The 26,604-nt window shown below is 36.3% G+C and overlaps 1 protein-coding gene across 1 annotated transcript in view; it reads right to left on the bottom strand.

The window, feature by feature from the left end:
* DHX15 (DEAH-box helicase 15) overlaps positions 1–26,604 on the bottom strand; it is a 54,259-nt gene that overhangs the window by 7,263 nt on the left and 20,392 nt on the right. The window contains exons 4-10 of the mRNA XM_006055604.4: positions 19,649–19,808; positions 17,868–18,086; positions 12,100–12,267; positions 4,096–4,182; positions 2,992–3,141; positions 2,497–2,605; positions 1,784–1,975 (exon numbers count right to left, since the gene is read on the bottom strand). Of these exons, the coding sequence (XP_006055666.1) occupies positions 1,784–1,975; positions 2,497–2,605; positions 2,992–3,141; positions 4,096–4,182; positions 12,100–12,267; positions 17,868–18,086; positions 19,649–19,808 (1,085 nt within the window). The remainder of the gene's footprint in view (positions 1–1,783; positions 1,976–2,496; positions 2,606–2,991; positions 3,142–4,095; positions 4,183–12,099; positions 12,268–17,867; positions 18,087–19,648; positions 19,809–26,604) is intronic.

The following is a 26,604-nucleotide window of genomic DNA, read 5'->3' as shown; positions in this document are numbered from 1 at the left end:
CTTAATGTAACTGAAGCAAGGTAACAAGATACAAATACAGAAATCTCTCATAGCTGTGAACATTAATGTCAACTAGCTACCAGAGTTAAATAATTGGGTTTAAGAAGCACTCAATAAGGCCCCTGATTTTTTACTATTTATATCAGGACCCCCAAACTCCAGAAACTCCTTAAATGGTAAACAAAGCATTACAAACTAGGCAAACTGTTTTAGTTGCATGACTTCTTCTTAATCCTTTAACATTCCCCTCCCAACAAATGCCTTGCTTAATAACGAATGTACAAAAATGTTCACTCTCTTGATGTGCTAAAGACAACCAGTTATCCCCATGCTTTGCAGAACCACCACAAGTAAGAGATGTAGATGGGAGATCTCAACTGCATCATAATGACCAATTTTTTAAAGGGCTAGCTAGTTTTCTAAACTCGAACAATGCTAACTCTATAGTATTCCCAATAAGAGAAGCTAGAAATATAAAAACTAGGTAGGTAACAAACACAGTCTGTTAACTCTTACCCCACACTCTCTAAAGCTAAAATGTTGGGTTAACTACAACCAGGAGAATCTAACAAAAATCACATATATAAGAAAAGGCAGACAACAACCTACCACCACCTCCGCAAGAAACTACAATTTCATTAAAATGATTCAGTACTGCCCTGCCCATCTGCTCTGAGTCTGATCAATCATAACTGCAAAAAAAAAAACATTTTCGCTAGTTCTTAAATTAAAAATTCACATCATTAAAACATACATCTAAACTAAGCCAAAAATTTTATATTTAGAAATTTTAAAAATTTCTTCCTTTAATTTCATGTAAGAGTTTGAATTATTTGAGGTATAAATAAGACCAATAAGCCACTCTGTGACTGGAAGTCAATTTTCCCCAGTACCAAAATTAGTATTATAGAGTACTTTGCCAGTCATTAAAAACTTAATACACTTTCTATTATTAGCTGTAAGATTCAGTGTACATTTCTACGTTAATATTTCTCTGTTTTGGAAAATCTAAATTCCAAGTTACTATTTGTGAATTAAGTGTTATAGCTATTAATAAAAAACAGTAGTATTTGTTCAGCTCAATGTTCCGATTTTTAAAATTAAGCAATTTTACCTATTAAACATATTTCTTTTATCAAGTGTTTCCCTGCCACTGTAAAAGAATTACCATCAGATTAGATTTTAAACCTAAAATTATACATTACTATTTCTATTTATTTGATACTAAGTTTAAAATAATTATTTGACTGCCACTGCAATACAATTTATACATGAAGAAAAAGCTTACTCTTTAAATGATAGCTTGGTTTGTCTCAGGCTCACTTAAATAGTGCCAGCTACTAGAACAATGTTCTTCCTGAACTTTCAGCAATAAAGTCCAAAACTGATGTACCTACCAAAGAACTCAGTTATAGTATCTTCAGATTTATTCTTTAATTTTTTGGCTATAATGTGAGGCTTGTGGGATGGAACCCACATCCCCTGCAGTGGAAGCACAGATTCTTAACTACTGGACCACCAGGCAGTCCTGGACCTATTCTTTTCTTACTGATATTTTTATCTGAGCCAATGTTTTTTACTACATTTTATGCACAGTGCTTTACTTCTGTAAACACTATATTATTATGAAGCTATTTTTCAAAATATTTAGCAAACAAAATAAGTCCCTTAAAAACATCTATAAAATTCACTATCATACTAAAAATTAAAAAACAAACCCAAAAGTGAAGTCCACCCAAACTTTGAAGAGCTGGGCTTTTTTTAGTTCCTTTCCCTCTATTACCTGACAACATAGCAGTAATAGATAGGACCTCATTAGAACAGTTGTAGTCACAACTTGCAATAACCATTTTAGCGAGCTGTGGATCTAGAGGAAACTCAGCCATCATGGATCCCAATTCAGTCAGATCTCCATCATCATTTAAAGCAGCCAGATAATTCAAAAGTTCTAGGGCTCTCATCAGAGTTTCAGGAGCTAGGAGGAAAAGGCAATCTATTAAGACAAGCTGCCTTAATAAGCAAAAACGTGACAAAGCACAAACTGTTAGAAGCAATCTCATTTTTCATTCTACAGTGGACCAAACGTAAAACTCAAACTGCCATCAAATTCAATTTACAGAGATCTAGCAAACTATGAATCATATAAAGCTGCAAAACTTGCCTGTATGGTAGTTAAATGTCACCCTCTTAAGTACATTAACTGTTAACTCAACAATATGTTTATCAAATTATTTTGCCTCAAAAAAAAAAAAAGAAAAGAAAAGATATTCCATTTTCATGCCCTGCTAATAACTCCTAAAATAATTTAGTTACCCTGAAAGATAAGGAAAAAAAAGAGAATTTGCTATTTTCCCACTCTTTTAGATTTAATGCCAACACACAAAATTCCTCTTGATGTATTGTAAGGGAAAGGTAAAATGTATTTAATATATATAAGGAATAGAATAGTCAGTTTTGGTTAAAAAGATTGATAAAACATGCTTTGAGAATTTATACCTGGTGGATCCATAAAATCAAAATGCACCAAATCATCAATACCAAGTTTCTTCAACTGTAACACAACTGATCCTAAATTAGAACGCAAAATCTCAGGATAGGTATTATCCTAGAAAAATACAAAAACATTTGTTTTGTTAAATATCCCATAATCTTCTTGCTCCAGGGGAAAAAAACATATCTGTTCTCATCCTTAGCTATTTCCTTTGGCATTTCTTCTAAACGACTGACTTAAACAGGAGAAAAGTATTTGTGGACTAAAAAGGAATCAGATACTTCCTGTAAACTATCTTGATACGGTTTGAAAGGTTACCACTGCTGCCCAATTCGACTTAGACTGTAACAAAGGGTTGTACTGGTACCATAAACTTCAGGGAAAACCTGAACAGCTTATAGTGCCAAAAGATAAGATTAAGTAAGTGAAGTAATTTTCTTCTGGTAACAAGTTTAACTTAACCTTCCAAAAACAGAGTAAGGACACAGTAAAACCCTTACCTGCATCTCTGTTTTGTAAGCTTTCTCTGTATAAAGTCGGAAGCACTTTCCAGGTCTGGTTCGTCCTGCTCGACCAGCCCTTTGCTGAGCTGAAGCTTTACTAATGGCTGTCACTAAAAGGGACTCAACTCTGATTCGAGGATTATACACCTATTGGAATGTAAATAACATTACAATTCATCCTCCAGTTAAACACAAAACTGTGATCTAACAAAAGTATCCAAAGCCCAAAGTTAACCCCAAAATAAACAAAGTAGTATTGATGACCAGCATAAATCATGCTGGGGCAGAAACAGAATTCATCATTCCTTAACTTTCTTTCAGGTATTCTGACTCCAGCATTCTAAGACTAAATGAAAAGTCACTTAACACAGAGGTAGCTCTACTCTTCCTAATTTAAAATACCTTCAGTTTTACCTTACTCTTATATGGTGGATAGTGCTGAAGGTTTTTGCCTGAAAAAAAAACTTGTCAACTTCAACACCCAATGTTCAGTGTGGACATCAAGAAAATATTTTGAACTCAGTCCAGAAGTCAAGCTGCCAATTTAAAGAATTGTTTTCCATCAAAAACATGAATACTATGTACAACAAATTCTCCCAATTATAAAACATAATCAAATGCAATCAAAGATCTTAGGTAAGAAAACAGTTTTATTAACTGAGTAATCCCTTAATTTGGCTAAAGTGCTTGGGTATTCAGTACTGCTGAACTAGAGGTTAATACTTTTTTTTTTCCCCCAAGTACTATGCCTGGTACATAACAGAAACTAATTTAGCTGACTGAGTGACTAATAGGCAGGGATGATAATCCTGTACTTTTTAGTACTCCTTACATGAATATACACTCACATATGAAACACTCAGGATCATCACACAGAAACAAAGAAACCAATGAAAAGAAAAACAAAAATACAGGATTATAAACATGGGCTTAGTATGTGAAAGCCAGCTAGAACCAAAGGCTCAAATCACAGACTTCTGAAAATGAAACACAAACTTGAAAATAATTCTAAAAAGTAAACTTCACGCATGAAACAAGTAAGCAATAAGTACTATTAAATGAACACTAATTTATAAAGTACTATAGTACTAAAATATGTACCTTTTGTTTTGCAAATCCAGGATCAATTACAAACACCACACCATCTATTGTCAAAGATGTCTCTGCAATGTTAGTTGACACAACTACCTGTTAAGATATGAACAGTATTTAAACTACAAGCTTAAACTACAAGCCAAGTACAATTCAAATAATAAGATTAGTCTTTAACTTATACTAAACAATTACAAACCAGTAAATAAATAGGAATTAGGTTTAATCTTTAATAACCAATGCTATATAAAGACAAATTAATATTTAAGAATTCAAAGTTTCATTTAGTTCATCATAGCACCTTCCTTTTTCAACAAAAAATCTTCAGGTTATTACTTGACTACATTAGGTTTTAATTATTCAAATAGCAGAACAAAATCAAAAGAAAATAACTGATAAAGCAATAAGTTTATCTCACAGAGAGTCTCCCTGAGAAAACACTCCTTGGTTAATATTCAAACTGTACAACACATACGTGTTTTAATACTTTCAGGCAACATTTACAAAGGAAAACTATATCACCAAAAGTCAACTAAATATTTTAAATGAAATGGCACATGGTGATGAAAATCTCAACTTAGAATCCAGTAAGAATTGGTGTACCATCAGAATTGAACATAGATGTTCTGGAAGTCTCAGAGAGGGTGTCACAGCATACAAGGAATCTTAAGGAATGATTTAAACTTTTTATTGAAAGTGAATAAGGTTCAAAGCATTTATATACTAACATGATTGTTTTTTCATGTGGGTGTTTTACTGTATTTTAAATATGCTTTAGAAAATTAGGGACCTAAGAATGACATGCCACAATTTTTCTTTTTAAGCAATGGAAAAATGGGATCTTCATTAGTATTTTTCTCAGAGCATCTGATCTGAGGAAGATTACTGCCACTAAGGTGGAGATGCCTGAATATGCAAGCAGTTGACACAGAAGATTTATCAGAGTCTGCTCTTAAAGCTTTTAAAATCTGCAAAGAAAGATCAGAGGTGGAATGGAAGTACAATGACATAAAAAACATGCCATAAGATTTTTAAAGGATTTATTGCCCAAGCAAAGACAAGGAAAACTTACTCAGAAAATGGCATTTAGGAGAGCTGTTGAAGATACAAGGGAGAAGTGAAGAGCATTCGCAGTGGAAGGTTCTGCTTAAACAAGAGCATGTGGATAAGGATGCCCTTAGGCACATAAAAGAAAGGACGCACATTGCCAGGTAATCTTGGAGGTTTAAAAGGCTACTAGAACATCATTAACAGGATGATATTATTATACAATTATTTATATATCTAAAACCAAAACACTCCCTTTTTGCACTGACCAGCTGAAAAGAATACTAACTAGCAAATGAACAGTAAACTGTAAGTGGTCTGATGCTAATGAAATATATTTTCCAGAACATTTCAAAGACATGAACATTCAATAATTAGAGCTGAAGCAAGCATAAACGAGGTCAGGAGGTAAACTTCAATAAGTATAACCAGAGTTTAATATTCTTCTACAAAGTCAGTGTGTTGCAGTGGAAAGGCAGGGATCAAAGCCAGGAATCAAATCTAAGTAGCTAAAAGAGTGGAGCAGTTTTAACACACTCAAACTTCAATTTCCTTTTATAACTCTTGCATACTAGTCAGCTGAGACAGAGCCCTTATAAACTATACAGAATCACAAACCACATGCTTGTTATTATATAAGAGGTCTTGTGGCTTTCTAGAATTCTGGGGTAAAAACTGTAGTTCTGGAAAATGTACATATAAATAGAAGTATAAAACATATATTTGGGGGGAAAAATACACTTCATCTATTTCTTCTGGAACAAAATACAATCAATGTAATAAAAATGTACTGGTGCAAACTCTTTAAATTTAAAAATAATTTTTGTCCATAAAAATTGGTGTTCACATGTTCTCTCTGGGTCTGTGTGACAAACTCTACAACATCTATAAGTAGGTATGGATCTGTGATTCCACAGATATTAAGAATCAGGTGATGTTCACACCAACTTCGGCAACCTCTGTGTCATTATTGTTGAGTCAACTGCCACCCAAAGTTAAACTCTGAAATCCAAAGTGTTAATAAAGACGTAGAGAAGCACGGCTTTTAGGTTTTTTCCAATTTTTTTAATTAAAAAAATTTAATGGGCTAGAAAGCTTTAAGACAATAAAATAATTTCTTGAGTAGGACCTCCCTGCCCCATGAGAAGTGGGTTTTGGGACAAAAAAAGGGAAAAACTCTTAAACTGTACAACTTTGAGCTGCAGATATAATACTCACTAAGGCTAAATAAAACATGCACACATACACACTCAGCAAAAAAAAAACAACAGACAAATAAATGATACAAGTTATCTAGCTGCCTTGGAACCTTAACAGTGGGGTGAGGCAAGCCCTAAGTATTTTCTAGATGTATTAAGTGGCACATGATCTATTTAGGAAGCGGTCACAACACAAAGCGGTCCTGAATTTGTCAAAGAATACATATGCTACAAACCTTCTAGACTATAGCTTGGCAATAGTGTTCAAAGAGCCTTAAAGAGTGTTCAAACCTCAACGACATAGGAATTATTTCAGATAAATAGCCCAATATATAGAATAAACTCTATGATAAAAAAATCAAGACAATGCCAATTCTAATCTTTTTATATTAAATGTGTTAAGAATAAACTCTCATGTAGATTTATCTCCTTCCCCCTCAATAATCTGCTTTTTAATGGAATTCACGTTGATTTATTTCAATAATTCCATTTCAAAGTACTTGAGATGCTCCACTTGAATTCTATTTGGACACAATAATGCATTTAGGTTAAAGAAGTGTGGGTTTTTAGTCCCTAGGGAACTCGGTGGGGTCTCTAGTTCAGTGAGGACATTAGCTTATTTGTTTGTAAATATTCCAGCAGTACCACACTAAGTTATCTTCAGATAGTGGATCATTAAGCCTCTCTTTAAAATTAGAGAGACATCTCCACAAGGGCCATTTCTCTTTTTTATTGAGCAATGTACGCTCTGAGCCATGTTAATTAGTAAACTCTGAGATAAGATACAGAAAAATCAGCTATCTGTATGGACAAAATTAATGAAAATGAAATAAAAATAAAAATAGTTGCTGGATTTAATAACACCAAATCTATAAAACAGCAAATATAAGTCTTAGTAAAAAAAATGCATACATAATTTATTTATGAGTAAATGTTAATGCATGTAGAAAGCAACAGAAGCTTTAGCTTAAAGTCAAATACCTGAACAAATATCAACGATGATTAAAAGAGGTAAAGTACCCACCCTCAAAAATTTATGTACTGCATTCTCAACTTTTCTTGACTATTAGAAAGCTTGAAAGTATACCACTGATGCTATGTTAGAGCACCATGCAAAAAGATCTCAATTATTTGTAAAAGGAATGCCAGTTAAGTACCCAATGCCCATAGAAGTTTACCTTTAATATAGCCTACATTTTAAAACTTTAGTTTCAAAGGCTGTTTTGTTAGTTTCACCACTATCAATTAGAAACTATTTTGCATAAATTAATACAATGAGGAGTAAGACAACAAATGAAGTACTACATTACAAAATGTGATCCAATATAATTTAACAGAAGTATGCATCAAATAGTATTTTAAGTAATTGGAAGGAGACCTTAAATCCCTAACTCTTTCTACATAATTTTATTTATTTTTGTGCTTTTGGTCAGTTACTATTTTTTTTTGAGTATAGCTGATTTACAATGTTGTCTTACTTTCTGCTGTACAGCAAAGTGAATCAGTTATAATATATGCATGCTGTTGCTGCTGCTAGGTTGCTTCAGTCAGGTCCGACTCTGTGTGACCCCACAGACAGCAGCCCACCAGTCTCCCCCATCCCTGGGGTTCTCCAGGCAAGAACACTGGCGTGGGTTGCCATTTCCTTCTCCAATGCATGAAAGTGAAAACTGAAAGTGAAGTCGCTTAGTTGTATCCGACTCGTAGTGACCCCATGAACTGTAGCCTGCCTGGCTCCTCCATCCATGGGATTTTCTAGGCAAGAGTACTGGAGTGGGCTGCCATTGCCTTCTCCATAATATACATATATCCGCTCTTTTTAAGATTCTTTTCCAATACAGGTTATTACAGAGTACTGAGTTCCCTGTGCTATTCAGTAGGACATTATTAGTTACCTATTTTATATATAGTAGTTGTATATGTCAATCCCAATCTCCCAATCTATCCCTTCCTGTAGTTTTAAATTAATTGTTAATATCAATCAGTGACAGCATTCCTGAATGAAAAGTCCCATTCCAGTAAGTGGCACAGTAATGTTTAATTAATGAATTCACGATAGAAGAATTAAGCCTTGGCCTTTACAAATAGAATATTACCAAAGTTATAGCATTTAAAAAAAGAGGACAGGAAAAGCAGCAACTGAATACCAGCTTTTCCTCTTTTCCATACCCTCATATAACCTGTGTGCATCTTCATTACCTTTCCTCTTTCCCCACAATCCCATCAATCCTTTCTCCTACTTTAACTGGACCTACCAGGCCCTGGGTCTGATGGTCACTTACTCATCTTGCCAGCCAGTCAGTGCTTGGTCGTAGTGCATTTCAATGGTCTCAGGTTTTCAACTAGTACTATCTCCCATAACCAGCTTCAAAATATATGACTGGATGAGTAAACCCTTCTCTATAAACTTCTATAAAAATCGTTCATTATCCCTTAAACATGCGGGGCTTCAAAGTGTTTTCCCTCATAGAGTATGATGCACCACTGCCAAGGGAAGTTCCCCCTCCCACTGGGGTCAATCCAGGGAGGCTATGAGAGTGCTCCTTCAACTTCTAAGATGAAGCTCACTCATGCCAGGAGATAACATGATTTCCCAGCAAGAGATCCTATAGCTTTAGCTGAACGAAAAACATAATTAGTGGATGATGAAGTAGCACTGTGGCTCTTAGTTTTGATTCTGAATTAAAAGCTGGAGATATCCCAAGGTAAACCAAAGCCCTGGAAACTCCAGTGGCCTCAACATTACACATATACAACTGCTGCTGAATCACTCTTTTTAGAAAGACAAAATTCCTCTAAATATTCTAGGATTTACAAAAACATGAAAAGCAATAGCTTAAAAAACAAAACAAAACAACAATTAATTCTATTCCATGGGCTTAAACTGTTGAAGAGTCTACAAAATGTACCGTGTACAGAACCGGCACCAGACTGAACCTAAATTTCTAGTATACTAGTATTAACAGAGAAAAGAAGAGCTCAAATATGAAGTTAAGGTGGGCCCCATCAAAGTAACTCAAAACGGAATGAAGAGAACTACATGAAAAGACAAACATGGTAAACCTTGCTGTATTTACTCTAAGATAAATAAAATCACCATTTTAAAATTAAAAGCACATATACAAAAAACCCATGATTTCAAGAAAAATTAAGCCATCTGCATGGAAGATGCACTAACTCCACTTTATTATAGAAACGTTTAAGAAACAACTATTTTTATACACATCAACTGACAAAGAATGAAGTAAAAAATACTACAGAGAACGAGTACTTTTCAGTCAACAAATCACCTTCAAAATTATATACTAAATTTATCACTTAAAATTTCAAAAGTTTCCCCCCAAATTCTGAATGCAAATAAAGTAACAGAAAATATTTTAACATGTTCTAGAGACAGCACTATGACAAAAATAGTTGCAGCGTTCAACATAACGAAGCTAGGATCAGACTTTTTTTAAAGTCATGTTCACAGTTTTTGATTTGATTAACTCTAAACCTGATCCCCCCCACCAATCAATCTCCTGTTAATTTATATTCCACTAGGCTCATGCAATGGCAACCCACTCCAGTACTCTTGCCTGGAAACTCCCATGGACGGAGGAGCCTGGTAGGCTGCAGTCCATGGGGTCGCAAAGAGTTGGACACGACTGACCGACTTCACTTTCACTTTCATGCACTGGAGAAGGAAATGGCAACCCATGCCAGTGTTCTTGCCTGGAGAACCCCAGGGACAGGAGAGCCTGGTGGACTGCTGTCTATGGGGTCGCACAGAGTCGGACACGACTGAAGCGACTTAGCAGCAGCTGCAGCAGGCTCATGCAAAGATGGGCTTGATAAAGGACAGAAATGGTATGGACCTAACAGAAACAGAAGATATTAAGAAGAGGTGGAAAGAATACACAGAAGAACTGTACAAAAAAGATCTTCACGGCCAAGATAATCACGGTGTGATCACTCACCTAGAGCCAGACATCCTGGAATGTGAAGTCAAATGGGCCTTAGAAAGCATCACTACAAACAAAGCTAGTGGAGGTGATGCTATTCCAGTTGAGCTATTTCAAATCCTGAAGGATGATGCTGTGAAAGTGCTGCACTCAATATGCCAGCAAATTTGGAAAACGTCAGCAGTGGCCACAGGACTGGAAAAGGTCAGTGTTCATTCCAATCCCAAAGACAGGCAATGCCAAAGAATGCTCAAACTACCACACAATTGCACTCATCTCACACGCTAGGAAACTAATGCTCAAAATTCTCCAAGCCAGGCTTCAGCAATACGTGAACTGTAAACTTCCAGATGTTCAAGCAGGTTTTAGAAAAGGCAGAGGAATCAGAGATCAAATTGCCAACATCTGCTGGATCATCGAAAAAGCAAGACAGTTTCAGAAAAACATCTATTTCTGCTTATTGACTATGCCAAAGCCTTTGATTGTGTGGATCACAATGAACTGTGGAAAATTCTGAAAAAGATGGGAATATCAGACCACCTGACCTGCCTCTTGAGAAACCTATATGTCAGGAAGCAACAGTTAGAACTGGACATGGAGCAACAGACTGGTTCCAAATAGGAAAAGGAGTACGTCAAGGCTGTATATTGTCACCCTGCATATTTAACTTCTATGCAGAGTACATCATGAGAAACGCTGGGCTGGAAGAAGCACAAGTTGGAATCAAGATTGCTGGGAGAAATATCAATAACCTCAGAAAAGCAGATGACACTCCCCCTTATGGAAGAAAGCGAAGAAGAACCAGAGCCTCTTGATGAAAATAAGAGAGAAGAGTGAAAAAGTTAGATCATGGTATCTGGTCCCATCACTTCATGGCAAATAGATGGGGAAACAATGGAAACAGTGAGAGACTTCATTTTGGGGGGCTCCAAAATCACTGCAGATGGTGACTGCAGCCACGAAATTTAAAAACTCTTGCTTCTTGGAAGAAAAGCTATGACCAACCTAGGCAGAATATTAAAAAGCAGAGACATTACTTTGCTGACAAAGGTCCGTCTGGTCAAAACCATGGTTTTTCCAGTAGTCATGTATGCATGTGAGAGTTATAAAGAAAGCTGAGTGCCAAAGAATAGATGCTTTTGAACTGTGGTGGTGAAGAAGACTCTTCAGAGTCCCTTGGACTGCAAGGAGATCCAACCAGTCAATCCTAAAGGAGAAGGACTGATGCTTAAAGTAAAACTCCAATACTTTGGCCACCTGGTGCAAAGAACTGACTCACTGGAAAAGACCCTGATGCTGGGAATGATTAAAGGCAGGAGGAGAAGGGGATGACAGAGGATGAGATGCTTGGATGCTATCGCCAACTCGATGGACATGAGTCTGAGCAAGCTTTGGCAGTTAGTGATGGACAGGGAAGCCTGGCATGCTGCAGTCCATTGGGTTGCAAAGAGCAGGACACGACTGAACAACTGAGCAAAAATTCTAGGGAGAAGCCAAGGAACTGAAGGAAAAAGTACTTTGTGCCAAGTGATTTAATCAGGAGAAAGACATTTGGCCACCTTCCTCACCCTAAGCAACCTTCCATTTGCTAAGGAAGAATTTCCCAGGGACATGGTAGCAGTACCTGTCAAAAGATATGCAGAACTCTACACAAATACATTTCCTTCTATTTACTTTGGAAATACAGATAACTATGTAGCATACAATTCAGACCACAATCACCTGTAACTTATTCCTTGAATTATAATTCAATACAATTTGATATCTCACAGACAAATCTTTCAGTATCAATGCAATGTTTATAGAGAACATTTCAATGTTACCTTTCTTCCAATTGCTCCATTCTGTTTTTTTGGAGGTGGAGGCTCAAAGATGCGTTGTTGCTGCTGAGGTGGGAGTGTGGAGTATAATGGAATGATTTTGATGTCACCGACTTCAGGGCCCAAATCATCAACCTCACGCTTTATTCTCTTACAGGCTTCATCGATTTCCTACAAAATAAAAGTTTAAGTGTGCAAACAGAATGAATACATACTGAAACATTTTAAGGATTTACCATAATCCTAGTTCTATGCATCTTATTTTAGTCATCACAATTAATTCAGCAGATTTCACTGGGATTTCAGAAATAATCCAAGAAACTTTGATTTCTCTAGTCACATAAACACACAATTGCCTTACTGACATTCCACACCCTTTTTTCTTAAGAGTCAATGTCCTAATTAATTCTCAACAAATTGTACTAAAATTGAAATTTCTCACCCAGGAATATTTAACTGCACTCATAACCTTTTCAATTTTCACAATCTATAGGAAATTGATGTGCAAGATATTTTAAATAAGCCAATTAGGCTTTAATGTCACGTATCACTAATGCAATTATATGGAAGATTTGCTTCATTGTGCCTAATGAGAACACACACCTCTACAGTATCAACATAGATATTTAAGAACTAGGTTAACCCAAATATCTTAAAGCCTCTTCAAAAATTTCCCTAATACACAAAACAATTCCAACACATTTGCATTTAATTCCAGGTTTCAAGAGAGGACACAATGAATACTGGGAGGGTGTGAGAGACAGAGAGGTAGGTGAAGGCTCTAGGGGATGGGAAAGGGACTTTAACATGGGAAGGGAGCTATATTTAAAATTTTACAGAAGCTTTAATTCAGTTAAACTCAGAAGTACACTAAATGATTTGGCAGTATGGCCAGTATCAATCAGAAGTTACCCTTATTGACAAATTATCTTTTATTCAAAAGACAGAACAATTTTTAAAAATTTACCAAGTAAACTTATTGTATATTATAATCAAGCTAGAATAATTTTCCTTAAAATGATTTCTTAACTAAAATGCAACTTTGTTTCCGTGTTAAAAGAATATATGTAAGAACAAAAACAAATTTTAAACCAATTTAAAACATATCAGCTTCCTGGAGTATTGATAAGGTCTTAAAAACTGACAAAGAAAATTACTAAAGATATTATATACCAATTTCCTTTGAGGTATACAGTTTCCAAAAGAAATGAAAGTTTGCTATTCATTGAAAAAAAAAAAAAGAAAAATATTTTTACCAAAAAATTGCTTTCAAATGCTGTATCTAGATTAGAATGCCCCCTGCTGGTATACAAAAACAAAATTAGATCTTAAAAAAAAACCACAAACACAATATAAACCCCAAACTATATATATATATAGTTCTTAAAAACATATATATATTATCTCGTATAGGAAAACTGATGCCAAATTCAGAATATTTTTCAATTCTGTTAATTCAGAAGTCACCAAATACCAGATTTTATATAGAAAATTAAAAGCCCCGAATTGTGCATTTGCAGACTCTAGAAATTTTAACAAGATTATTCCAAATTTATTTGAAACTATCTGGTAAGCATGTATGGAGCTGAAACAAAATCACTACTGCATGTGATATAATGACAACTCTAAAGAGTGAGGAAAAAAAAATCCCACACTGTTTGTTTTTATGTAGACAAAGTTCTAAACATTATTTTTTTAAACTTGGCAACAAAATTTTCCCTAAATTTAACTGAACTTTCAGAATCAACATTGACAGTTCTAAAGACCAGAAAGCTCACTGACATTCATCAGCACAATGCAATCTTCTGCTTAGTCATGAAATGAGACAAAAGTTCAAGAGTTTCTGAATTGAGCAAGACTTTCAGCTCCAAAAGCATCAATATATATATTAGCAAATTAATTTAGACCCTACTAAAGAATCTAAACTCCTACATGTTGAAAAGACTAATTTCACTCAGTGAAATTAAAGATGAAAGAATGTATTGCTTAAAGAATGAAGAGTTCAACATCTTCAAGTATTTATTTAAAACAATTCATATTTCAATTACAATCATTGTTACCGAACTTGGTAGCACAGCTCCTCTAGGGAGTTCTACTAGGAACACCTGGTTTAACAGATTAACAACAACGAAAAAATCAACATTCACATTTTCCAAACCTTCACTAATTAAAACTGGTCTTTCCCCTCCCAAATTAACTCAAGGGACTATAGAAACACTACTGTTTACATGGTCAAAATGGCAATATGGTTGTCATTTTTAAGTTTTGAGATAGCTAAATTTTATGGGTACTATTCAAATTTATGGAGATGGGGTACAGAACTCCCAGAATCTATCACTTAACTGACCAAATAAAAATAACAGGCTCACAGACATGAGGAAAATAGTAGTATTGCTACTTTCTCCTCAAAGGTCTTCAAATTCCTCAAGACTAGCTAGTCGTATAAAAGAAACTTAAAAATTCAACAGGATACATGAGATAATTGGAGCTTATTCCTTTCCTTTCCCCAGCTGTGAGAGAGCTGCCAAAGTATCAGCCACAGAAATTCAACTCACAGAAAAGCATTTCAGGTCCCCAACAGAAGGCCATCTGATATTTCTTATAGAATTCTAATGTGCTTGACTATCTAAACATGATGATTATTTTGAACAGCCGTTTAAAAAAAACATGCTACTCACTCTAGAGAAAATGAGAAACTAGGGACCAGACACCAAAGAACAAAATGAACACAAATGCCTCAACACTGCAAAATATAAAAAAATTCTTCCATTCAAAATGCATACACAGACTAATAGGTTTATCTGTAAAAGTTAATTTGCAACACACTGTATTTCCCAAAAGAACAAGTATGATTCTTTACTGGGAATGTTTGCAAACTGGGGGAGTGTATCTACATCTAGTGGGTAAAGGCCAGAGACACAATAAGCACCCTACTACGCATGGGGTTCCCACAGCAAAGAATTAATCAGCCTACAACATAAATAAGGACTTCCCTGGTGGCTCAGACGGTTAAGCCTCTGTCTACAATGCGGGAGACCTGGGTTCGATCCCTGGGTCGGGATGATCCCCTGGAGAAGGAAATGGCAATCCACTCTAGTACTATTGCCTGGAAAATCCCATGGACAGAGGAGCCTGGTAGGCTACAGTCTAAGGGGTCGCAAAGAGTCGGACACGCCTGAGCGACTTCACTTCACAACATAAACAGTGCTAGAAAAAACAGAAATAGTACTGGAAAAAAAAATTCAAGGATAAAAAAATTACTAAACAATTATAGTTCTTAATGCAACCATATTTAATTAAATATTATATATCAAGCATCCCTGTAGAATTTGAACACTAGTTACATTCATATTCTCCTGGAGGTTAGGCGGTCACATAGCGCACCACTGATTTTGATTATGTGAAAGAACTAGGGCAATTTCCCACTATATTATTTAGGGTGCTGTCACTAATGTACCACGGGCATTAAAATAACTAAAACATTCACCTGGAACAGTGACTTTTAACCTAAGAGAACAGAAAAATGGCCTTTAGAGCTTGTTAAGGATGCAGAGGAGAAGGCAATGGCACCCCACTCCAGTACTCTTGCCTGGAAAACCTCATGGATGGAGGACCCTGGTAGGCTCCAGTCCATGGGGTTGCTAAGAGTCGCACATGACTGAGCAGTTTCACTTTCACTTTTCACTTTCACGCATTGGGAAAGGAAATGGCAACCTACTCCAGTGTTCTTGCCTGGAGAATCCCAGGGACGGGGGAGCCTGGTGGGCTGCCGTCTATGGGGTCACACACAGTTGGACACGACTGAAGCGACTTAGCAGCAGCAGCAGCAAGGATGCAGATTCTTACAGTATTTCATCTGCAAATTTCATCTGTTTCAGCAAGCCTGAAACAGGGCCAAGAACTTGCTTTAACAAATTCCCCTACCCAAGGCAGGCAATCCACTGACCACACCTGAGAAAAAAATGTTCCAGAGCAGGGATCAGATTTCTTACTATAAAGGGCCAAAGTTTTTTAGGCTTTGCATCCATATACCACCTCTGAAGCACATTCTTTGTTTTCATGTAAACCCTTAAAATATGTAAAAACAGTTCTTAACTATCAGACCACACAAAAACTAAAACAAGAGGGTCAAGCACATGTAACTAAATTAATTAAACTTCTATAAAATTAAATTTTAGTTCCTCCTCTCACTAGCTGCAATGCAAATACTCAAGTCCATTATATTGTTGCGGCTACAAAAACTAATAGTGTGGCATCTGGTTTCATCACTTCATGGCAAATAGATGGGGAAACAATGAAAACAGTGACAGACTTTATTTTGGGGGACTCCAAAATCACTGCAGATGGTGACTGCAGCCATGAAATTAAAAAATGCTTGCTCCTTGGAAGAAAAGCTTTGACAAACCTAGGCAGCATACTAAAAAGCAGAGACATTACTTTGCTGACAAAGGTCCATCTAGTCAAAGCTATGGTTTTTCCACTAGTCATGTATGGATGTGAGAGTTGGAGTATAAAGAAAGCTGAGCGCCAAAGAATTGATGCTTTTGAACTGTGGTGTTGGAGAAGACTCTTAAGAGTCCGTTGGACTGCAAGGAGATCAAACAAGTCAATCCTAAAGGAAATCAATCCTCAATTTTCACTGGAAGGGCTGATGCTGAAGCTCCAACTTTGGCCTCCTGATGTGAAGAGGAGCTAAGTCATTGGAAAAGACCCTAATGCTTGCAAAAGACTGAGAGCAGGAGAAGGGGGCAACAGAGGATGAGATGGTTGGATGGCATCCTTGATCCAATGGACATGAGTTTGAGCAAACTCAGAGAGATAGTAAAGGACAGAGAAGACTGGTGTGCTGCATTCCAATGGGTTGCAAAGAATCAGACATTACTGAACAACTGAACAGCAACTATATTGAACAGTATAGATATAAAAACATTTCCAGATGTAAAGGAAGTTCTAATGGAGTAGCACTGTTCTAGACACTTACTCAGAACAGACTCTTAGATCAGACCCTACACCTGACCTAGCAAATAAAAATCTGCAAGATTTCCAAATGACTGGCATATATATTAGTTTGAGAAGGACACTGTAGAAAATTCACAAAGCCTATTACAACAAATGACAAACTTTCAGAAAACCTCTAAAAGAGTTTATTTCATCCCGATAACTCACTGAGCTTACTTAAGCCATCAAGAATTTCATAGCACACCTGTAAACATCCTGATAGAAATGAGTTTAGAAAATGCTGCATGTGAGAATAAAATTCCTATCTTAAAAACGATGTGAAGTCTAAAGAATTTCAGCCATTCCTTCCAGTTCTCAATAGACACATGCAAGAAGACAAAAACAAAACACAAACACTTGTTTTGATGGTAGATGGGCACCTGAGTTACCCAAATTCCCTTACAAACTAAATTACTGCCTAGAGTAACCAGATTTCATTCATGCCTCAGCAGAATGGCAAATTAGCACAAAACCACTTGCCACTCAGGTCTCTCCAAAGTTGAGATTAAAACTGCTAAATCTTGAAATTCTAAAAGCATTTAATATTCTCAGGATATCAACTAGAACACAAAGGCTAACAGCATAAAAGGGTATATTCCTAGAATACATAGATAAAGGGAGTTATATACTTCATATATAAATACAATCATGCTGAAGAAAAACTTTATAGACATTGGGATGAGAAATACATGGTTAATATATGTTGGGTTCTTAAGTTTAAAGTTGTTGTCTAATAGAAATAATATAAATAAGGAAGCAAATAATGACAATACCTCTTGACCAGTTAAGAAAAGTAGCAGATCTCCTTCCTCCTCTTCACACATATGAATTTGGATCACAGTTCGAATTGCCGCTTCAAGATAATCTCTCTCTGGTTCGGGAGTATAAAAGATCTCAACAGGATGTGTACGCCCAGGAATAGTTAAGAGAGGACAGTTATCAAAGTAAATCTGGAATTTTCCTGCATCCAGAGTAGCACTCATAACTATAACCTGAAAAGAAAACATTAAATTATTTGAAGCTGTCTTCAAAGATTGTAAAGAGATGAGTAATGTTTACTGCTCCATATATATCAACTACGGTGTCTCTAGTGGCTCGGAGAGTAAAGAATCAGCCTGCAATGCAGGAGATTGTGGTTCTGTCCCTGGGTCAATAAGATCCCCTGGAGAAAAGAAGGACTACCCACTCCAGTATTGTTTCCTGGAGAATTCCAAGGACAGAGGAGCAAGGCGGGCTAGTCTATGGGGTCACAAAGAGTCAAGACATGACTAAGCAACTAACACTTTCACTCTTCATAACTAAATTACCATATATTTTCATGAAGCAACACCTTAACAACCAAAGTTTATAAAATTACATAAAAGGAACTGATAAAAGACATCAATATGCAATATGATTGCTACTATGCTATTAAAAAAAAATGACAACCTCGCACACAGGGAAAAATAAAGAAAGCAAAAAATAAAATAAATTAAATCAGTGGTACAAATATTTCTCCATTCTTCCAAATCATCTTTACTAAGCATAAGTTCTTCAGAAAATTTTCTAAAACAAACAGAGGTTTTCTATACTACCAAAAAAGCCACAGCAACAAAAGGTTGTTCAGGTGCCGGCTGCATGACTGTGTGGTCACCCTCTCTTTATTTAAATTACACATGACAAAACCCATTAAATAGAAAGCTCTCCCATTAAACATTCCACTATAGAGTTCTTAATTTCTACTTTGAGTTCCTCCCTCGAAATTTCAACAGCTCATAACGTTTAACCAGTAATAGTACTCATAGTTATTCAAATATATTCTTAAAAGTATACATTTAATTTTTTTATAGTCAAGTCAAACTCAGTATCAATTCTTTTAAGACCCAGAATCTTTCTCCCCAGTGTACAAACCTCTGTAACACATACAATAACACTCAATACTAAGTTCCAATGAACTGCACACATACAATGCAAAAAGGGAACTTCAGAAAATTTGGGAGACAAAAATGTCCACACAGTCAGTCCGTTTTAAGCCCTTATCAATACAGTAACACTGGCCAGGGTTTAAATGGTAGAACAGATGGCAGGCGGGGGTGGGAGAGGGAAGAACCAAGACCCTAGGTTAAGGGAAGGCATTTCTGAGGAGCAGTATGTTCTGGATACAGTTATTCCACTCTCCAGCACTATGAGTTAGAATGAGTGAGTTTGTGTTAGGACAAGAACAGAGATTTGATCCTTAAAGAAGGTGTCCCCTGTACTTAATAAAAGGCAGGGTGAGCACAAGGTTTAAAAACACCATGACATAAAATCATTTAAAATGAAACAAAAAACTGGGTGGACTATATAATGAAATGATTATAAACATATTACTAAGAAGAAGTATATTTAAAATCTAAAACAAAGACACAGCAAGAAAAATTAAAAACAAAGTATAAACCACTGCTGGTACTCTCTGTATTTGCTTTTATAGGTGATTATTTTTATAGTTGTAGTGATCAGCATGTACTCCCTTTTAAATATATATATATATTCACATATAGGATTTTTAAAGAACCAAATAAACAAACTAATTCACCTTTAAATCTGATCTCTGTCTAACAACCTCCTTCAGAACACCCATGAGAATATCTGTAGCCAATGTCCTTTCATGAGCCTCATCAAGAATTATTACACCATAACGCTCCAAGAGAGGGTCATTCATTGCTTCACGAAGTAGCATCCCATCAGTCATATACCTATATTGACAAATAACATGTTGGTTATTTAGTGCGTTTAAAGTTTAAGACATAAATATGAAATGCAAAGACATCAGATAAATATAAATTAACCCTTGTTCAAAACAAATGTTATTATTTCATAATCAATCACAAAACTAAGCTTCCATAAAAACGTTTTATTGAATGTATCAAACAAGTTATACATTATCAAATTCTGTCAAATGAGACTGCAATACCAAAATGCACTGAGAAACAATGTTAATCTGATGATGACAGAATTAAACACATTTCACACAAATGCCAAAGTGAAAACGGTCACTTAAATAAATTTCTTAAAAGCAAAATAAAATTTAAAATATTCAACTTGCAAAAACAAAACCAAGAAACCATTTTAAATTGCTTTATCACATTATAGCACTAAACTGTTGTTACTTCCTTAAAACTTCACTAACTTCCCACTTAAGCTAATAGGTTCAAAAAGAGCTGAGACAGCATGAGTCTACCATCTTTTTTTCCTCAGTCCCATCTAATTCAAAAAAATGATGGTAAAGAATCAGAAAAAGGAATACATTCATGGAATGAGGAGTAACACTACGCTGTGGAAATGCTGATGAATTACGGAAAAGACAAGGCATACAGCATTATCTCTATCAATGAACCAAAGAGGAAAACTAGGTTTAGGGATGGTCTGAGAGAATCCAGGCACTCAGATGAAGGGTGGTGTGAGGAATAATTTGTATGGGTCAGTGACTCTCCTGTCTGTTCCCTTCTGGCTGCTACTGTCACTAATACAAAACATCCTGCATTTGGCACTTGGACAAAATGAAGTCTGCTTGCAAATGCTGAAGTCACTGGCCATTCAGTTAAATACAAATCCATGGTTTTATTTACATAATTAAGTATAAAAATCTGAAGTCATCATTTATGACTTCACTATTCTGGCTCTATTTTTCACAAATTAATCTAATCTTTCAAGGACCAACTTTGTATTTTTAGCCAAAACCATCTGTTGAAGCACTAAGTTCAACAAAATGACAGTGTACAACCCAAGTGAAGCCTTCTCTTGATTCTGCCTAAACTTAGTTGTAGATTCAGACTTTTAGCAAAGAAATACATCTTTACTTGATATATTTTATGCTTCTTTCTTCTTTGGTCCTATTTTAAAAAGGAAACAATCACACTCTTGACACTGGCACAGCACTACCTGCAAGATTATTTTATATTAAGACCATGAAAGCAAAAACAGAGCCAATTAAACTATGACTCAATGCCTTAACCACAGTGCATGCATCAGCTACTCTAGTCTCTAGATGTTTTGAAATATCTTGATCTATGACGACACTTGGTAATTTCTCCTGCCTGCAGATATTACTGACACAAGCTCGGCAGTCCTTTTGCACATTATCTCAGTAGCAAAACATTAATACAGTTTCATCTACTTGTGGATAATTTCCTTAGTTTCAACAATACTCTTTTGCTTTGCAAGGCAAAAAACATGGATTGGTCACTCTTTGAACAATATCTGCTTAAACACTATCAAATTTATACCCTGTTGCTCAGTTTCCAAGCCTACTCAATTCAACACAGAATTTTAGTGTAGTATTTTTGAAAATACTGTAATTAACGAACTCAACATATGTAGTTCCAGAAATATGTATTACTTATGTGAAGTGACGCTATGTACAGCTAGATCAAATTCAATCATTGATAACCACCTAACTTCCACCTGTAATACCCTCAACAGACTGTAAAATGCATTCTAATGTCACATATTAAATTGTGATTAAAAAGTCACTAAGTATCAAACTTTCACTTGAAAACCCCTTTAAAAAACAATACCCCTTTATTTTGATCTTTCCTCAACAAGCTTCAGACCACCACAATGTGATGATGGCATCTAAAAGCCGAGCTAACCCAAATACTCATTCTTTCATTATTTTTCTGAGAAGAGGGTAACGATTACAAATGGCAGCTTACAGTTATAATTAATGAACCATTATTTGTTCTTTATTAACAATTATGCATTATCACCTTTACCAAGTTAAATGGTCAACTAAACCCAAATCCTCGGACTTCCAGATTCTAGAATCCAGATTCTAGAATCAGAATTAACATAGTTAAATTTGCTGCTTTCCCAGGGAGTATTAGCAGTTAACTTTTCCAAGGCTTTAAAATCAGTGGAATAGCCTGCTAAGACTAGGCATCAGTATACCGATTCCCAATCCCAGGCCCCTCAGACACTGACATACTCTCCTCAAAGTCCCACGACTTCCCTGGTGGTCCAAATATTGAGAATTCGCCTGCCAATGCAGGAAACACAAGTTTGATTTCTGGTCCGGGAAGATTCCAATATGCCCAGGGGCAAATAAACCCAAGCACAACTAGTGAGCCTGTGCTCCAGAGCCACAAACCTGCAACTACTGAAGCCTGAACACCCTAGAGCCCTTAATCCACAACGAGAAGCAACTGCAATGAGAAGCCAGAGCACCGCAACAAAGAGTAGCTTAGCCCTCACTCACAACTAGAGAGAAAGCTCTCGTGCACAACGAAGAAAAATTTTCAACAAGCCCAGAAAAAAAACGTAGAAAGCTATCACCTGATGATTTGCTAGATATATGAAACCCTTTCCCAAAAAACCAAAGTAACCTGACAAAAAAGGCAGAACCAGGTTCTGATAGCCCTATAAAGACCCTAACTATTTTCTTTTACCTAGATCAAGTTTTACTACCTTCCACAGTAGCAATTAAATATTTACCCAGACTAAGGGGTGAGCCATAAAAATAGGGTGTCACAATAATAAGCTGTAATTACATAATTCTGAAGTTTTAGTAATGGACTAGTAACCAAAATTTCCCAGGGCAGCCAAACTCTACATTTTACTGGGTATCCTATTATCCACAATGTTTCTCTAACTGTCTTGGGAAAATACTAGCTTAAAAAGTCATCAGTATCATCTAGGAACTTGTTAGAAATACAGAACTGGCTTCATTTGGGATCTACTTGATCAAAATATTTGCATAGATAGCAACCTGTGTTTGCTTTCACGTTTTCACATTTTGATGCTTGCTAAGCTGCGGAAAAGCGTTAGTCACTCAGTCGTGACACTCTGTGACCCCATGAACAACTGCATACCAGGCTCTCCCATCCATGGATTTCTCTAGGCAAGAAGCCATTCCCTTTTCCAGGGGACCTTCCTGACCCTGGTATCCAACCCGAGTCTCCTGCATTGCAGGCAGATTCTTTACCATCTGACTTATTACTTGCTGTTTATTTTTTATTTACTTAAGACTACAGAAATGAAGTTAGACAAAAAGCAAATTCGAGCAATTTTTTATTCAAGTACAAAATGGGTTGTAAAGCTGCAAAGACAACTTGCAACATCAACAATGTGTTTCACTCAGGAACCTCTAAAGAATGTATAATGCAGTAGTGGTTCAAGTAGTTTTGCAAAGGAGACGAAGCCTTGAAAATGAGAAGCACAGTGGCCGGCCATCGGAAGTTGACAACGACCAAATGAGAGTAATCACTGAAGCTGATCCTTCATAACTACACAAGAAGCTGCTGAACTCAACTACGATCATTCGATGGTCGTTCAGCATTTGAAGCAAACTGGAACGGTTTGCTGAAAAAGCTCAGTAAATGGGTACCTCATGAGCTGACCACAAATCAAAAAAATTGTTCTGAAGTGTTGTCTTCTCTTATTCTATACAACAACAGCGAACCATTTCTCAATCGTATTGTGACATGCAACAAAAAGTGGATTTTATACTACAACCACCAATGACTAGCTCAGTGGTTAGACCAAGAAGCAGCTTCAAAGCGCTGAAATTTCCCAAAGCCAAATTTGTACCAAAAGAGGTCACAGCCACTGTTTGGTCTCTGCCCATCTGATCCATTACAGCCTTCATGGAATCCTGAGATACCAGTACGTCTGAGAAGTATGCTTGACAACTCAAAATGAGATGCACTGAAAACTGCAATGCCTGCAACTATTAGTCAACAGAAAAGGCTAAATTCTTTGCCACAACGCTCGACTGCACATTGCACAACCAACACTTCAAAGCTGAACTGGTCTATGAAGTCTTGCCTCATCCGCCATATTCACCTAACCTCTCACCAACCAACCAGCACTTCTTCAAGCATCTCAACAACTCTTTGCAGGGAAAATGCTCCCACAGCAGGGAGGCAAAAAGTGCCTTCCAAGAGTTGAAGCATGGATTTTTTTTTTATACTACAGGAATAAACAAACTTACTTCTCGTGGGCAAAAATTTATTAATAAAGATGTGTTTGAGCCTAGTTGCAATGACTTAAACTTCATTGTCTGAAACTGCAATGGTATTTTTAAAATTATTATTTTTTCCACTCATGATCTTTTAAATTGAGGTATAGTCAATTTAGGGCTTCCCTCAGAGCTCATCACTTCATGGCAAATAGATGAGGAAACAGTGCAAACAGTGGCTGACTTTATTTTTTTGGGCTCCAAAATCACTGCAGATGGTGATTGCAGCCATGAAATTAAAAGACACTTACTCCTCGGAAGGAAAGTTATAATCAACCTAGACAGCATATTAAAAAGCAGAGACATTACTTTCTCAACAAAGGTTCTTGTCAAGGCTATGGTTTTTCCAGTAGTCATGTATGGATGTGAGAGTTGGAGTATAAAGAAAGCCGAGCACAGGAGAATGGATGCTTTTGAACTGTGGTATTGGAGAAGACTCTTGAGAGTCCCTTGGACTGCAAGGAGATCCAACCAGTCCATCCTAAAGGAGATCAGTCCTGGGTATTCACTGGAAGGACTGATGTTGAAGCTGAAATTCCAATATTTTGGCCACCTGATGCGCAGAGCTGACTCATTTGAAAAGACCCTGATGTTGGGAAAGATTGAAGGCAGGAGGAGACTGGGACGACAGCGGATGAGATGGTTAGATGGCATCACTGACTCAATGGACATGCGTTTGGGTAATCTCCAGGAGTTGGTGATGGACAGGGAGGCCTGGCATGCTGCGGTTCATAGGGTCTCAAAGAGTCAGACATGACTGAGTGACTGAACTGAACTGAACTAAAGGAGCTGAGATGGTAAAAGCATCTGCCTGCATTGCAGAAGACCCAGGTTCAATCCCTGGATCGGGAAGATCTCCTGAAGAGGGAAATACTTTCCCACTCCAGTATTCTTGCCTGGAGAATCTCATAAAGAGAGGAGCCTTGCAGGCTACAGTCCATGGGATCGCAAAGAGTCAGACACGAATGAGAGACTGACAGACACATAGCTGATTTACAATGTTATGTTTATTTCTGCTGCATAGTAAAGAGATTCACTTATATATATATTTAAAATATATATTCTCCATTATGGTTTACCACAGGATACTGAACATAGTTCTCTGTGTTATACAGTAGGACCTTGTTTAAGATATGCATTTTAAAACAGCACCATAAAAATGACTGTCAACCAGGTAGCAAAATGTCTGGAAAGCTGAGAGAAGCATCTTTGATTTCAAAAAGAAATACAAATGGCTCATAAGTACATGTAAAGATGCTCAATTTCATATAAAAGATAAATGCAAATTAAAACATAATAATGAGATTTCACTTTTTAACTTACAATATAGACAAAGATAAAAATGTTCCACAACCAAGTGTTGGCAAGGCCATAGAAACAGATACTCATTTGCTCATCCCTTAGTCAGAGTAGCTAAAATATGGCAACAGCTAATAAAATTCCAACACACCCTCTGACCTAACCAGTTTCATTTTTAAGAAACTCATTTCACAGATATACTCACCTGAACACGTGTGAAAAAATACATGTACAACATTATAAGAGAATACTAAGGACAACTGATTTTAATAAAAGAAACTGTAAATTCTGAGTGTCCATCTAAGGAATTAAACTCTTTCGTCATTAAAATGAATGAAGAAACTTTACACTGTTCTAGAACAATCTCCAGGGAAAATATAAGTGAAATTAGCAGCCATATGTCTTGAACCAGCCCTACTATTAAAGCTGAAGTTTAGTATGTTCTGAAAATCCTAGTTGTGTGCTGCTGTCCCAATCCTGTTAGGGTTTTGGTTACCTTTCAAAGTACAGGCTTTATTCTGGCATGACTAAACATGCAGCTAAATCAAAACTGTTTCTAGAGGATCCAAAATTCGTTCAGCATGACCAAAAGAAATTCCCGGTATCTATTTCACAGATCTAGTAAAACCTAAGTAATTAGATTTACTACCTTACAAATACTTACACATAAATAATTCTATGGAGCTGAAGAATGAGGATAGAGAGAAATAACAGCATATACAGTGATTAAGGACATATTCTTTTTGCGAGACAAACCTTGGTCAAGTCCCTGCTTTCTTACTGGTGTTCTACTAAGTTCAACTTCCTCTAACGCTCCATTTGAAAAATAAGAATATGGTGGCTATCGTTTAAATTAAATAAAACAATATATATATAAACCACCTAAATGCACCAACTGTCTGGCACTTGGTAAGTATTCAATATAGTAGAACTGCACACTACACTCTTAACTAACCTTCACCTAATCAATGAATCCTTGGGAAAATCAATCTTACTCTACAAACAGAAGATAGCCACACTTCTGTCCCTACCAATTAGGCCAACATCATCTTATGTTACACAGTGATAACCTTTTAGGGTAGAAAAGAGAGTTGTATGTATGTATCCTAAGTTATATGCTTCAGAAAAGCTTGAAAAAGATAAATCACAAAAAAACCATCAAATGTGAGATAACTATAGAAGAGTGAAAGAGGAATTCCAGAAGATTGAACTCTTAAAATTCAAGAAAAGCAACA

This window comes from Bubalus bubalis, chromosome 7 (assembly GCF_019923935.1).
Source record: "Bubalus bubalis isolate 160015118507 breed Murrah chromosome 7, NDDB_SH_1, whole genome shotgun sequence".
NCBI lineage: Eukaryota > Metazoa > Chordata > Mammalia > Artiodactyla > Bovidae > Bubalus > Bubalus bubalis.
Note: the sequence above shows the minus strand (reverse complement) of the source record. Positions and strands in the feature narration are given on the sequence as shown.